The sequence below is a fragment of the Lagenorhynchus albirostris genome, chromosome 7 (assembly GCF_949774975.1).
Source record: "Lagenorhynchus albirostris chromosome 7, mLagAlb1.1, whole genome shotgun sequence".
NCBI lineage: Eukaryota > Metazoa > Chordata > Mammalia > Artiodactyla > Delphinidae > Lagenorhynchus > Lagenorhynchus albirostris.
In genome coordinates, this window is record NC_083101.1 from 33,585,233 (window position 1) to 33,600,875 (window position 15,643).

The following is a 15,643-nucleotide window of genomic DNA, read 5'->3' on the forward strand; positions in this document are numbered from 1 at the left end:
GAGCTTTTATTTCTGGAAGCAAGAGATGGTGTTACCTGTATCACCTTGAGTCTGCTTTTGCCCTGACTTGCGGCCCTTGAGGCCACTCTTATAGTGTTACTTTGCATGTAAGTGCTTAATGCTTTCCATTAACCAAGCCAGCAGGTTTCTAGCTGTTTTTGAACCTGACAGTTCCCTCTACTGCTTAGATGATTCAGACTCTTTTTATCCACTGATTGTTTCCAAACACATTTGAACTTGCTAGCAGAGTTTTTTAAACAGATGTGCAGGGGAGTTCTCAATCCCTGCCACCACATCTGCCCATCCTCTGCCTGTCTCCTGGGAATGGAGGCATAACCTGGGTTGGCACCCGTGGCACAGCTGTGGTGGGGTCATTGTGACCCCTGGTGGGTCTCCCAGGTTTGGCCACTCTTGAACATCTGACCGATTCCACACTGGAGGGAAAAGCTTCAAAGTGTCACAGTTCCACAGCAGAAACCTGACCTGAAATAGCAGCTGAGAAAAAAGGGATCTGCAAGAAACAAGAGGTGGGCAGGTGAGGAAAAGGGTGTCCCTGCATCTTTCCTCCCAAACCAGCCTGTACCTGGTAAATCAGGACAATTTTGCCACCATCCATAAAGATGAGTTTGCTCTGAGCCCCTCAGGTCTCCCCCAGGTGCCCTTGAAGAATGAGCAGAGACATCTCTACAGTCACACAGCAGGATGGAATCCCACAGTTTCTGTCCAGTCCTGGCACAGCAGGGAGGGGAAGGCATGCCAGTAGCTTCTGCCTCCCACAGTAAGTCTTATGAAAATGGAAAACCAGAAAGAGCTTTTATAGCATAATGACCTTGAGGCAGAAAATCCGCAGCCAGAGCACATATACGTCTCCACGGAATTGACAGGCAAGGTTTCCACCCTGTTGAGGGGTGGCCATTATCATGTGTTAGCGCAGAGTCCTTGAGAGCCCAAGCCAAGTTCCTCACCCCAAAGACAACCAATGGTACCTACTCACAGCACCCAGCCCTGCGCCTTCTAAGCCACTGGTACCTTTGGGGAATAAATGGCGATGGGTTTTCAACATGGTAATTAGACCAAATTCTAGTCTTCTAATGGCGATTAAATGCATCACAAATCCCTTATTGATTCTGTTTAGAGAAAGAAATAAGTCCTGGCTTAGGCTCCCTACTGGCCAACCGCTGGAGCCCGCTCACCCAGTGACGTGTCCTGCACAGTTTGTGCACAGGTGGTGGGTGTCAAGGGCATCCAGGCAAGGATGTTCTCGGGGACTGACTGTGCGCTGAACTCAGCTGATGCCTTTTCCTTGATCTTCTAGGATCCGAACCACCAAAAGACAAGACCATCGTCCTGGAACAGCTTCGTAAGATCTCCCTACCTCTCTACAGCATCCTCTCCGCCCTTACCATCCTGGGAATGATCATGGCCAGCGCTTTTCTCTTCTTCAACATCAAGAATCGGAATCAGAAGTAAGTCACTCATGCCCTCCTCTTGGATAGTGCTTTCTGGGTAGACAAGCCTCACAGACAAAGTGTAGTAGCATCACATAACACGTTCTCCAGGGGCACAGAAGTTACTAGGGCAGTTTTCCAAAGTGTGCCGCTTAGTTACTGGGATGTCATTAGATGTTTCATGTGAGTGTGTGTGTGCACGAGCGTGCGCGCGCGCGCACACACACACACACACACACACACACACACACACGCAGGAGCACTGCTTGCACAGGAAGTCTGGCTTAAACAAAATTGAAGGGTCCAAGTCCACAGGTCTTCTTGGAATTTTGGCCATGCATGTGCACTGTGTGGTGGTCCAGGAGGAGAAATATAGAAGCAGAATTCCCCAAACGTCTTTTCCCCACCCACCAGCATCTTCAGGAAGCACTGCCAGAGGGAGATCACTGAGTTCAGTAAGGACACTTCCCATCCATACAGCATATCACAGCCTAGGAAGCGCCTCCTTCATCATCTCGGTTGACCCTCGAATAATGACCGCAATTGCACATGAGAGCGCCGGCTCGATGTCGGAGGGCTGGAGAGCCCTGTCCGAGACCGCACTGCTGCGTGTAGCAGAGCCTATCCCCTGGGTTTCTGGCCTTGATCCCTTTTCCCCCACGCGTGCCCTTCCCTCTCCGGAGGAGACCAACTCGCTTTCCGAGTTATTCTGGCCAGCCATGGGTAGTACGGGCCACCTCCCCGGGCGGTGGTGTTTGCCGAGCACAGCCAGCTTCTTTGGTTTCCGTAGAAATCCCTGACCCCTGCTCCCTGCCTTGTTGTGGGAGTGGCTGAGCAGGGCTCAGAGGGTGGGCCTTCGCTGGGGGGAACAGCCTCGGTGCCCCCCAGAGGCGGCGCGGCTCTGCTGTCGTGCCCAGAAGGCACACAGGGCGACCTCCTGGGCTGCAGGGACGAGCGTGATCCCAAGAGAAGAGGTTTTCCTTCTCTCCCTGCTTGCCAAGGAGGAACTTGGCGGCTCTAGAGCTTTTGTTGTCGTTTTGGGGTTTGTTTTCTTTTTGTTTTTGGTAGCAGCTGCTTAGGTCAAACCTGTTTGCTGAAAAACAGAAAGTTGTATTCACCTGTTGTTTTATTTATCACCGATAACACAAATATTGCCTCCAAAAAAAATTGAAGCAACTCTGATCTACTCCGTACAAGCCTTAAATGATGACCATGCATGTTAGCACTCGACACAAGGCCCTGGGCATGTGATCAGCTCTTAATGTTAGATTCCCTTCCTGCAAGCTGCAGTAGTTTTTGTCATAACAGCAAGTTGTCCCTGTTGTTAAGACTATACTCCTTTAATTCCTAACTACCCCCTCTTGGCTGGCTTCCGTGTGAATTTTTTTTTCCAATAAATTTATTTATTTATGTATTTATTTATTTTTGGCTGTGTTGGGTCTTCGTTGCTGTGCGCGGGCTTTCTCTAGTTGCAGTGAGCGGGGGCCGCTCCTTGCTGCGGTGCGTGGACTTCTCACTGCTGTGGCCTCCCTTTGTTGCGGAGCACAGGCTCCAAGCACGTGGGCCTCAGTAGCTGCAGACGCAGGCTCAGTAGTTGTGGCTCGCGGGCTTCAGAGCACAGGCTCAGCAGCTGTGGCGCACAGGCCTAGTTGCTCCGAGGCACATGGGGTAGCCCCAGACCAGGGTTCAAACACTTGTCCCCTGCATTGGCAGGCGGATTCTTAACCACTGTGCCACCAGGGAAGTCCCTGTGTGAATTTTTTGACTGGCTTTTCAGATTAAAAAATCTACAAAGAGATAGGAAATAAATGTCACTGTGGTTTCAAATCCCCCTCTCTTCTATCTTCCTTAATGCTACTCATCCTTTAAGGTCTACCCCATCCAGGAAGCCTGCCTCAGTTCTGGCCTCTCCCCTCCTTGCTTCCTATGGTAATAAGAATGAAGGGGCCTTAGCGGTTCATGGTTTACAAAAGGACCTTCAGGGACCCAGTCCCCTCTCAGCTTCACATGTGTCCTAGGCAGTGGTATATGTGCTTTTATAGGTGAGGAAACTCAGTCGGCTAATTGACTTGCCAAGGGTGCACCTCATGAGGTCACAGGGGTGCTTGCTGGACTCAGGGCTTTCAATTCAAAAGCCCATGAGGGGTCCACAATTTACAGCTGGCTTTTTATCACTCTACTACTTTGACACTGAATTTTTAAATGTGAAAGGATTAATAGAACTGCCGAATGCAAAAGAAAATGCTCAGGGAACAACTGACCATAATTATAATCTGCAAAAGAGTACCTGGACCATGGGGGCACATGAAAACCCAAGACATTCTGAACAGATTGTGCTGGGGGAGCCAGACACATCTGAGAGTAAATTCCAGCTGGCTGATGGTTTAACACAGCCTGGTGAAGACAGGGGGAGGATGGGGGTGGGGACTCCATTGTCCATCTCCATCACCTGGTACCGGGAGGTACCATGCGTGTGGCCCTCTTTGTGCTCAGGACAGCCCATCACTGTGGAAGGTTGCTGAACATAGATTAGAATTCTCTAGATTTGGCTGTCTTCCCAGCCCCAGCCAAAAAAAAACTGTTGACTTAACATCTTTGTGTAAACTAAAAATTAATGGTTGAAGAAGCCGGCAATACAAGCTGTCCCCAGAGAAGTGATAGGTGAACTTGACTGAGAAGACAGGAAAATCAACAACTAGAAATCGATAGCATCGCGGTCCTATAGTGAGGGGGAAACAGCCCATCAGAGGCAGCACAGTCTCGGGGAGGGGGCAGTGAAGGAAACCAGGGTTTCCATTCTTCTCTCCCTCTCTAGCCTTGGTGACAAGATACACATTCAGAAAATATTTGCTGCAGGAGTGGCTAAATTAACAGTTCTGCTAACTATAGTATCTCTTTCTTTTGTCAGGCTGATAAAGATGTCAAGTCCGTATATGAACAACCTTATCATCCTCGGAGGAATGCTTTCCTATGCATCCATCTTTCTCTTTGGCCTGGATGGGTCCTTCGTCTCTGAAAAGACCTTCGAAACCCTTTGCACCGTAAGTCATTCTGCACATTCCAGTGGTTTGTGATACAAGGTTTTCTTGGTGACCACAATCACCAAAAACACAGATACAAACCCAGAACTGCGTGAAAATACATGAACAGGCAGCAGACAACTTGTTCAGCCATTCAAGCAGTTCAACAGGGCAGCGTGGTATAGCTTTCAGACCAGAATGGACTTAAGTATTGCCTGTAAAATTAAGAGCCTGGATTTAACAGGCTGTTGCTAGAAGACAGCCCACTGAGAATGATTGAATAACCTAGAAAAGCAAGGGAGAAAAATGCCCACCCAGGCACTGTGCCTGGGGTCAGAGTCAGGGCTGTGTAAGAAGGAACAAGTCTGCCCACCAACCTTGACGGCCATCACAGAATATAAGGAGAGGTGTTTGTATGGATGACTTTGAGTTGTACAGAAAAGATCGCTTTCCTTATTCTCTATTTAACAGCAGTGTTTCTCAACCCTTTTTTTTGCTAATTGCCCCCATAAGGAGCCTTTTTAGGCTTTTTTTTTCTAATTATCCCTTCTTGAAATTTCAATACCAAAGATATACTGTATTTCTGTTTATGTACTGTATATATACCTATAGTTTCTATATAAAAGAGTAATAAATTTTCACATTCAAGAACCAGTGTTGTCCCCCTTGGGAACTATATCACCCCCACTGAGAATGCATATATTTAAGGAAGCCCAAAACAGTGTAATTTATTTACTATATTTTAGCAATGTTATTTTGAAAATTAATTAACATGTTTAAAAATGTTGTTGCCTAGTTATTGTTGTTATTAGTTGTTTTTCTTTTTAAGGCGTTTGTACGTTAGCAGTTAGCAATTGTGTAGAACTCAGTTGAAAGTATCATTGGCTTACTTTTTAGGATGAGGATGGCCAGTTGGGATTTATTTCTGGACTTTACTGTGATCTCTCAGAACTGGGTAGGACATGCAGTAATTCATCCAATTCCCCGCCTGGAGGACCAGAGCTAGAAGGGATGGTCAAAGGATCAGTGTTGACCAGATTAATCCAAAAGCAACTCTTTTGTTGTTGCTGTTTTCTATTAAGGTGTTAAGAGCAACGTAGGCCCTTTTTTGGAAAGCAGTCTCTTTTAGATTATATTTGCTGCTCTGTAGTCTCAGTGTCGCCCACTACTGGACGATCATAAAGTAAAGGTTGGCAGTGAGGATTAAACAAGTGGAGGACCCCTTAAATGTGCTGCAGGTCACCACCCACACCTTGGACTTTCAGGACTGCATCGGGTCTGTCAACTTAAAAAACATGTGCAACGTGAGAATCGTGAGTTAAGTTTTATTTGGGACAAAATGAGGACTATAGCCCGGGAAACAGCATCTCAGATAGCTCTGAGAAACTGCTCCAAAGAGGCAGCGGGGAAGGTCAGTATATATGTGATTTCGGTGAAGGGGGGAGTACGTGCAACCAAGCACAGATTTTTTGCAGGAGGTTACTGCTAGTCATGAGGAGCAGACGTCGCCATGAAGGATTTTAGTGCTTTTCTAGATATGAGGAGATATAAGAATTGGAATCATAAAATTGGCTCCTAAAAATATCTAACTATCTGAAGACCTGTTCTGCCAGGTTTTCCCAGAGCACAGAGTGCCTCATTCCTGCTCTCCACCCTGAGCTCCTTTCAGGGGGTATTGAAAGTCAGCAGCTGCAGCAGCACGTGATTTAATCCTTGTAGAGGTGGATGGCAAGTGCCAATTTGTAGTTGACAGATCCCCAGACTCTGGGACAGCCTGTGGACTGGAGGGAAGTCCCTGGAGCACATGGTGTTGCTCCCCTGATTCCTGCAGATGATGACATCGGACTGACTTGTTAATAGCCAGCTTCAGCATGAATTGTCAAGCAAATGAGATGTCCCCAGAACTCGTACTTTGTTTGAAAGGTTCCACTTGAGAAGTGCGTGGTCAAGTCCCCAATACCCCAGGGGGTCCCTGGGGTGCTCAGGCATCCTTCCTCTCTGGGGTGGACCTGGAGGGCAGTTAGGCCCCACGTGCTCCAGAGCTCACCTGATTCAAGCTTCCTACTCAGAGTTCTTTATTCTGCCCCGTTTCACTCTGCCCTTCTGGGGGTTAAGGAGGTGAAGTCGAGTCACAAGTCCCCCACGTGCCTGGCATCAGAGTGCCGGAGTCAGCTTCCGGAGAAGCTGAGCCGCTCAAAAGTCCCTGTGGGTGTGGGTTAGCAGTTTGTGCCCGCAGAAGTGTGACCCTCTGGCACAAGGATGGTGACCGCAGCTTGTGTCTCGCTCGCTAGAGACGGTGTGAAGCGCTTGAGGTCCCCTTCAGTTCTGCATCAGCACGACTTCTGTGCCCTGTGGGGCCTTGTGAGCTCATGGGTGCCATGTGTGTCTGTGGTCAGCTTTCCTGGGCAGTAGTGTGGCCCGAGGGAGGGGCTGCTCCCAAGGCACCCTGAAGAAGCTAAGTGAGGGGTTTCCCTCTTCCCTCTGTCCCTGGGGACGCCCTCCCCAAGTTTGAGGAGACCATGACAACGGCAATAATGAAAATGGTTCCAGGGGCCGGTTTGGTGGCTTCTCATTCACACGGCGCTCTGATCTTTGGTGGCTCCCCGAGAGCTGAGGGGCCCTCCTTGATGTACTGGCCGAGAATCACGGGGGCAGAGCTCCACCTGGGTCCCTCCCAGCTCCTTGTCGCCGGCTCCTGCCACCTGGGAATGCATCCACTGGCCCGAGGTCCCATCTTGGGTGCAGAGACATGAGGCCCAGCCCTTGGAGAGTCTCTCCCTCCCAGAAGGGAATTCCTGCCATCTCACCATGCTCACGAGCCAAAGGCCGTCAGAGCACAGGTGCTTCCTGGAGTTTGCCCCGAATCCTACAGACACTGGGTGACGCAGGCTAGGGAGCCCAAACGAGGGCATCCCCACACCCCGGTGTTTTCTCTTAATGAAGCCTGACATTCTGTTCTGGGAGTCGTGCTCATTTGCGTGAGGGGAAGGCTGTCCTGGGAAGCCTGGCAAGGCGGTATGAATAAATCATAAAGCGCTTTACAAATCAGCATTAGCTGGAACATGAGGGCTCTGAAGATGTTAGGGCCTGGTTCTCCCCACCCTGAGGATTCATTTATTTGCAGTCGGGGCTGTTTCAGAGGCTCTGCAAGGGGAAGCCCACATTCGTGACTGTGGAGAAAAGGCATAGATTAACTAGTGTGGATTGAATTGGGTCAGCACAAATGTGTGCGTGGCTAAGACCGGGGTCACTTATTTAATCATCCCCAATATTGATTGCTCAGGAAGGGGAACCAAAAGCTCTTAAATTAAGAGCCTAAGTGCACCCCAGTGGGTGCAATGTGGGTTGTCCACCTGCTATTCCAGAGGGGTTGTGGCTCCTTTGTTTCACTTGGCGCCTTGGATTGTGTACTTTCTGGGCCTAGGAGGCCCCCAGTGCGGTGAGCACAGGTCTTCAACAGCCTGGGCTTGACTCTCGCCCCCTACACATACTACCTCCGGACTGTGGAGGTGACTTAGCCTCTCTGGGCCTCAGTTTTGTCGTCTGTGAAATGAGCACAACAAATCCCTATGCGGGACTGTGGTGTGGGCTAAATGAGACAATTCAGAGGAGCCGCCTGGAGTGTAAGGCAAGTAACGGGGAGTGGGCAACTTTCTCCCTGCCACGGTATAATCTCCTGGCGTCCCACACTGTTTCTGTGGGAAATCTCACAGGACAAGGGACAAGGTGGATCACGAAGCCAGCTTCAGATGTGGAGCAAGAGAAGGCACAGTTCAGTCTGTTCTGCTGCCATATGAATGCCACTTTTTTCCCTTTTAGTTTTCAATATAGAAACTAAACACAGTGATAAACAGTAAACACCACCTCAGGAAGAAACCTGTGACGATCACGGGATTATGCCTCTCTAGGGGCTGTGCCTCTGCTCAGAAGGGCCGTTATAACTCGGACAGCGGGGTGGGTACGTGTGTGAGCATGTGTACACACACTCACACACACACACAGAGCTAGGGAAGCAGTCACACTCAGTTCCCATCCCCCACTCCCTCTGACCCTTTCTGGCATCTTCCCAGCCTAGTTCCAGCGAGTCTTGCAAACATCTCGCAGCTACACGGTGCTGTCTCCCTGGACACTGAGTGGGTAGTGTAATCACCATAGCAACATGGCCCCTGTGGGCACGAAGCTGCCTATGAGGACAGTGCTGGGCGTGGGCTAGAGCCCCCATGCCAGGGGGATGGGAGGGCCCTCACACTTGCTTATGCAGCTCAGGAATCCCAGCCCCTGGCAGCCCAGAGAGGGAGCGAGGTGGGTGGGGAAGAGAAAAGGTGCTCGCCTTCCTTGTGGAATCCTAGGCAGAAACCCCAGCAGGAGCGTGGAGGGGTAAGAAGGGACTCTGCAGTGAGGATGAGAAGACCCAGGTGGGCCTTTGATCCAGTGCAGGTCTCAACAGCTCCAGGGGCATTCAGGGCATTTCTGGGCGTGGAGGTGGTCAGCAGTACCATGTGAGCTCCCCCAAGCCTGTGCCCTCATAAAATTCAGCATTCTCTGCTGTGATTTACCTTGGGCCAGCAGCCAGGTGAAGCCTTTCCTTCAAATCCCCACCTGACAAGGCAGGGTTCACTGTCCCCGCTTCACAGGAGAGAAAACCGAAACTCTGTCATACATGGCTAGGTGGCAGGACCAAAGTATGGAACTAGCTCTGTCGGACTACAAAGATGTCTGAGACATTTCATTCATTTTTTTAAGAAATATTTTGATTTTTTGTTAGCGGGTTTATACCAGGAAAAACAGGTCAACTAAATTCTTAGGAATGTGGGCAGTATTTATCTCAACCAAAATTTTTGTCTGTTCAGATTTTTTTAAATTGGAATATAATTGGTATCCGCAGGGGATTGGTTCCAGGAAACCCCGCAGATACCAAAATCCGAGGATGTCCAAGTCCCTTATATAAAATGATGTAATATTTGCATAGGTTATAAGCAATCCTCCCATATACTTTAAATCATCTCTAGATTACTCATAATACCTAATACAATGCAAATGCTATGTAAATCCAATGTAAATGCTATGTAAATAGTTGCTGGTGTGGCAAATTCAAGCTTTGGTTTTTGGAACTTTCTGGAATTTTTTTTTCTTTTTTTTTTTTTTTCGGTACGTGGGCCTCTCACTGTTATGGCCTCTCCCATTGCGGAGCGCAGGCTCAGCGGCCATGGCTCACGGGCCCAGCCGCTCCGCGGCATGTGGGATCTTCCCGGACTGGGGCACAAACCCGTGTCCCCTGCATCGGCAGGCGGACTCTCAACCACTGCGCCACCAGGGAAGCCCAGCCCTGGAATTTTTAAAAAAATATTTTCAATTTGCTCCCTGTTGGTTGAATCCGTAGATGTGGAACCCACAGAAACGGAGACCTACTGTAATTCACATATCATAAAATTCACCCTGTTAAGGTGTATAATTCAGTCATTTTAGTATATTTATTCATTCATTTTTGATACATCCCCAAAGTATAGCATAGTGCCTGGCATATAAGAGAATTTCAGCCAGAATGCTTGCATTCAAATCCTTAGCTACACTACTTCCTGCTGTGTGACTTGAAGTTAGTTAACATCTCTGAGCTTTAGTTTACTCCTCTGTAAAATGGGCATACTCGTAGGATTGTGAGGGTTAAATGAGATAGTGCATGTAAAGCACTTAGTGCCTGCCACATAACAAGATTCAGTAAATGCTAGCCATTATCATTATGAATGAATGAATGAATGAGTGAATGATGGGACTGTGTCTGAATAACTGTGTTCACCTCTGGACACAGCTAAGAGATACTAATAAAGCAGAGCAAACTTGGCATGAAGAAGAGGCTGGAAAACTGGGGTTGATGCTTGTTGATTGCGCGTAGGTATGTGCATGGCAACTTTCAGCTTTACATGTCCTTGCTCTGCTAGATCTGGGTCGGGGACAGACTCAGGGCCTAAGTCAAAGCCAAGCTGCTGTACCTCAGCCACCTTGAGTGCTGAAAGGGGCCTCAGGGCAGGCTGCGAGGGAGGTAAGAATGACGCAGGTGGGATCTCTTGGACATGAGTCCCCAGTCACTGGAGTCTGATGTGAGAACTAGGAGAAGCCAGTTCAGCCCAGGGCTGCTCTATGGAAGCACCGAGGAGCGTGGCTCAGCTTTATCTGCCAGCTGCCTCCACTTGCTGAGATTCCTGACTCCTTTATTTTTTTTACCTTTTATTAGAGTACATATACACATACACATTTCATAAGCGTATAGCTCAATGAATTTTCATAAACTGGATTCAGCTGTGAATCCAGATCAAGAAACAGGCCATTACCAGCATCCCAGAAGCCCTTCTTACCCGCTTCCAGGTACTATCTGCACCCCCCTCCCAAGAGTAACCACCGCCCTGACTTCTGCCCACACAGACAGTGCTGCTCAAAGGGCACGTGAATCACCTGGAGACCTTGGTGAACGCAGATTTCGGCTCAGCAGGTCTGGGGTGGCCGGAGGTGCCGCAGCTCTAACAAGCTCCAGGGTGATCCTGACGCTGCATCCACAGACCACGCTTAGAGTATGAGGTCAAGATTAGAGCCCATGCTTATTTTTGAGTTTGTCTCCTGGAGACTGATGATATAAGGAAATGGAAGCACCAGAAACTCTGTCCCGTGAGAATCAGCAAGGCCTGTTTGGGCCAGTTGGGAAAGGCGATGCTAGCCCTCCACCCTGGAATCTCAGGAAGCAGGGCCTTCACAGGATGGAGTGCTGGGTTCTGGATCCTGAAGCGTGCTCTCAGCCATCCACCCTGCTCACAAGAGGTATAGGAATGAGCTCCGGATAGGCAGCAGCTGGGAAGGGATGGAATAGTGGGGGTCCGGATACTGGATTTGGAAGCACGACGTCCTCTTCCAGCCCTCTTCCAGCCCTCCCAGAGATGCTAGGATCTCTGACTCAAAAGGCAAAGGCTACCTGGGAACACCCAACTGGCCTCCCAGTAAGTTCAAGAGTGGTAGGAATTAGTAATGTTTTCAAGTAAAAGACCATAAATGTCTGTGATATTTTTTTGCTTGGCGATTTTTTTTGAGACAGTTGAGGGAGAATCTGATGTAAAACTGTGGTTTGGGGGCTATTTCAGCATGTGATCCCATGTTGTTGTGGCTGGCCATATGGTCAAGTGCTTTGTGATTTCAGAAGGTAGCAGGAAAGCTGGGCCAGGGGATGCCCACAGGGTTTGATGGTTACCTTTCCTGGCAGATTTAGATCAACTCAGGGATGTGGCTGAAGGAGCTGGTGTTGGCAAGGCCTGTTTGGGCCAATTAGGGTCCTGGACAGGCCACAGCCTCCCCACCCCCATCTCCTTTGTTCTTAGCCATCCAGGGTCTTCAGTTGTGAAGGGCTCCCTACACCTCTGGCTTGCAGAGGAGGGGGCTGAGGAGGGTGCCAGGGGTGCCCCCAGACCCTCCAGCAAATGTACAGATGATGTCCCCCCATCCCACACACCCTCATGTGGATTACTGCAAGCCCCAGCCCTTGTCTTACAATTCATTCATGTGGTAACATTTCCCAGGTACCTACTGTGTATGAGGGTCTGCAGGCACAGAGCTGGATCACTGCCCTCGGGGAGTTAGTGTAGATGGGAAGATGGGAAGATGTAGTTAAATAACTCCCATTCGGTGTGTTCTATGCTCTGATGGAGACAGGCCTAGGGGAGGGAGTGGAGGGACCAATCAGGGAAGGCTTAGAATAGGCGACCCCTCAGAAGGAGCTGCAGTTATTAATGGAAGTCCTGAAAGATGCCTCCTATTTGCTCACAAAGTTCCTAGCAGCTGCAGTCTCAGTGGCACATCCATCTCTCCTTCTGATTCCAGTGCTGGAATGGCTGGAAGAAGGACCTCAGTCCTTGTCTTCTTTGAAGAAAGAATTCAGCAAAGAGACCAAGATTGTGAAATAGAGACAGTGTTTATTAGAAGCAAAGTACGTGTGGAAGAGCACACAGGCGAACTTGGAGTGTGTTGTACACAATAGGGGCGGCTTAGGTTGCTTATATGTGGGCAGTTTTCCAGTTGTCTCTGGCCAGTCGTCTCGCTTGTGCCCATATTTGATCTGACACTGGGTCCTTCCTGGTGTGCCCACACATCTCTCAGCCAAGATGGATTCCAGCACAAAGGTTTCTCGGAGGTTGGCAGGACATATTACGGGCCGGCACTTCCTCCCTCCTTTCGTGCCTCCCCTACACTGAGGACCCCTTCTGTGCATGGGCCAGACTGGGAAATCCTGTTGACCACAAGAATAAAGACGTTGTGGTCACTTTGCCTTTCACCTAATCCGGGCCCAACGCTCCAGCTGGTCTCTTATCTTGAAGTATCAGCAGGAGTCCAGTTGCAGCTGCTCAGCCTGGGGCCTATACACCTCCTACCTCACTTCCTCTCCTGCCTCCACACCCACTCATCCACACCTTCAGTCCACGGAGCCGCATGGAGGTGCACGTCAGCCCCCTCCCCAGCACACACCCACACCCCTGCTACCACTGCCCATCTTGAGAATGCTGTGCTTCCAGAAAGCTCCCTAACCTCCAGTCACTGAGGTACCTGCGAGGGTTGTGTGGGGAAGGGGAAGAAGGGCCTCCTCCTGTTTCGTTGCCTGAGCCAAGGCCACCAAGTACGGTTATGTATTTTGTGCACTGCACAAGGGTGTTGGCGTCAGGAGTGGGCGGGAACTGAATATAGCCTGCGATCTGCTCTCTGAGTCGAGTTCTTCAGCTGATAGGGTCTTAAGGAGGTGGGGGCCTTTCAGAAAGGGCCTTGAGGGGGTGCCTGTTGGAAACTCCTTCTCCTAGAGAGGGTGGCTTCCTCTGATTTGCCCCAGATCTCCTAAGATGCCCCACTGGCCCTAACTTGGGTCCCAAAGTACCCTTGTTTGTGCCCAGAATCTCCTATGGGCCCTTGAATTGTTCCCCCAGAAAGTTTTTGCTGTGCTCTAAACTCTAGAAGGCATTTTCTATGCAGATCTTACTTAAAGGACCCTGGGTAAGATAGAGTCTTCTGGAGCTGTTTCTAGAGCATGCTCTTCAGAGGCATATTGCCTTGGGAAACACTCCGAATCTCCTCACCACCTCTCCCTCCAGAAAGACAGGCAGGCCCTGGAGATCCCAGGCTGAAGTCTTACCTTTCAGCTCCAGACTGTAACGCCTCAGGGTAACAGAGGTCTGGGGCTTGCTTTTAGATAGTCTGGGTCTCCCTTGCCTGCCTTCTCACTATTGATCATGTGGGGTGGACAGTCAGAATGAAACAAAAGGCCCTTTTTCGAACCTTTCTGGACAGCAGGAAAACGGCTCAGCCCCCAACATCCAGCCAGCCGACAAGGCTTCGTCCAACCCAGTCATCATCAGAACAGACCTGCAAGGGAGGCTGTGTGTTCCTATTCCTGCTGGTTCCCAAAAGAGCCGTGAAAGCCCTTCACTCTGGCAAGCAGGCCTTCCCAAAATCAATTGAATGAGCAGCTAAGCAGAATTGCTCTGGGTGTAGATTTTTCTTCCATCTGGAGATGTGCTCTAATTGCTTTTTCCTTTTTCATAGTTGAGACTGAGATGGCCATTGCCTGCCTAAAATTCCTCTTCCCCATGGTTGCATGTCAGGTTGTGTGCAGAGGGGGCCAGGGGCTTTATGTCTAAGGAGAAAAAAGGAAAGACATTAACATTAGAATAAATGTGTTTAAGACTTTGGGAGAGAGAGTGAAGAAGCTGTTTGTCTTATGTTGATGAATCAGTAGAGACTTGTATTAGAGGTGATGTAATCATTAGAGAAAACAGAATCATTTGAGCCCTGCAGAACCTTCTAGTTTATTTGGCATCATAGAGCCACCCAGAAGGGAGATACTTGGGACGTCATCAAATGAAACTTCCCTCAGCACAGGAAGTGCCCCTATAGCACCCTGAAATGAGGTCCTCCAAGCTCTGCTTGAATCCATGGAGTGATGAGGAGCTCACTACCTCCCGGACAGCATATTTCGTTGCGAGGAAGGGACCACTGAGGCCATAAGCTCAGCCTTTTTTGCCATCCAGTTCTCCAGTTCTGTCTGCAATCTTCCTTTCATGTGCTTGCTCAAGCTCAGCTTGCACATTTTTGGTGACAAAGATCTCATTACCACCTAAGCGGGCCCACCCAGCCCAATCACCCCCTCAGTGCTGGATCCAGAGATTTAAAGGTGGGCAGTGTAGGCCCTGCACCATCTCGTGGGAGAGGCAGGCAAGTAATCAAGTGGACATCATCTCAGAAACATGCATGACCAGCACAGCAGAAACATGCATGAGGACAGAAATCTCAGGGAGGAGGCAGCTGTGACCTCCTTGCAAGCTCTGGGAGGGGCTTCTCAGAGGAGGTGGCCCACGAATATGGATTTTGGAGGACAAATGAGAATCTGTGAAGAGCTTAGAGAGAGGATGGCATGATGAGTGGAGGAAATAGCCAGTGCCAGGCCCGCATCGTGAGCCAGTGTGATGTGTGGGGACGTTTAAGCAGCGTGGAATTGCTTGGGTGTGAAATGCTCTGTGGGCAGTGGCTGGAGAGATGTGGGTGGTGGGTGCCTCACCCTGCCAAGAATCTGGAGTTTAACCTGTGGGCTCCATGGGGCAGTAGAGGGTTTAAACTCAAGGAGACTTGCTTAGATTTGCACTGGAGAACAGTCCCTCTTGGAGGTGTTTGATGGGTGAGCAGCAGGTGAGGGGAGAGGTGGGAGACCAGCTGGAGGCTCCTGCAGTGGTCCGGCGAGCAGTGATACAAAAATCAGATATTGATTAAGAACCTCAGCCCTTTACATACCTTCTTTCATCTCATCCACACAACCACTCCACGAAGTCAAAGGCATTAGTTACCCCCATTTCACAGATGAGGAAACTGAGGCTCAAGGAGGTTACGTGACATTCCCAGGTTCACGTAGATAGTGACAAAGCCAGGACTTGAACTCCTGTCAGTCTGGCTCCAGAGTCCCTGATCGTAATGACTAATCTGGATGATACCACAGGAACAGAGAGGAGGGGTGTACTAACAAGAGACATGGGAGTACGATGGTCATCAGGCATAGCCCTGGCAGCAAACAGAGCCCACCCCGGTGCTTCACAGGAAGAGACTCCAGTGAAGGGACCACCTACAGAGGTGTAGGTGGGGTTAAGGAAGAAAATACAGGTGTTG

At 49.6% G+C, this 15,643-nt stretch overlaps 1 protein-coding gene across 1 annotated transcript in view; it reads left to right on the top strand.

Annotated features, from left to right (window-relative positions):
- GABBR2 (gamma-aminobutyric acid type B receptor subunit 2) overlaps nucleotides 1–15,643 on the top strand; it is a 365,190-nt gene that overhangs the window by 281,419 nt on the left and 68,128 nt on the right. The window contains exons 10-11 of the mRNA XM_060154769.1: nucleotides 1,316–1,466; nucleotides 4,357–4,489. Coding sequence (XP_060010752.1) covers nucleotides 1,316–1,466; nucleotides 4,357–4,489 — 284 coding nt within the window. The remainder of the gene's footprint in view (nucleotides 1–1,315; nucleotides 1,467–4,356; nucleotides 4,490–15,643) is intronic.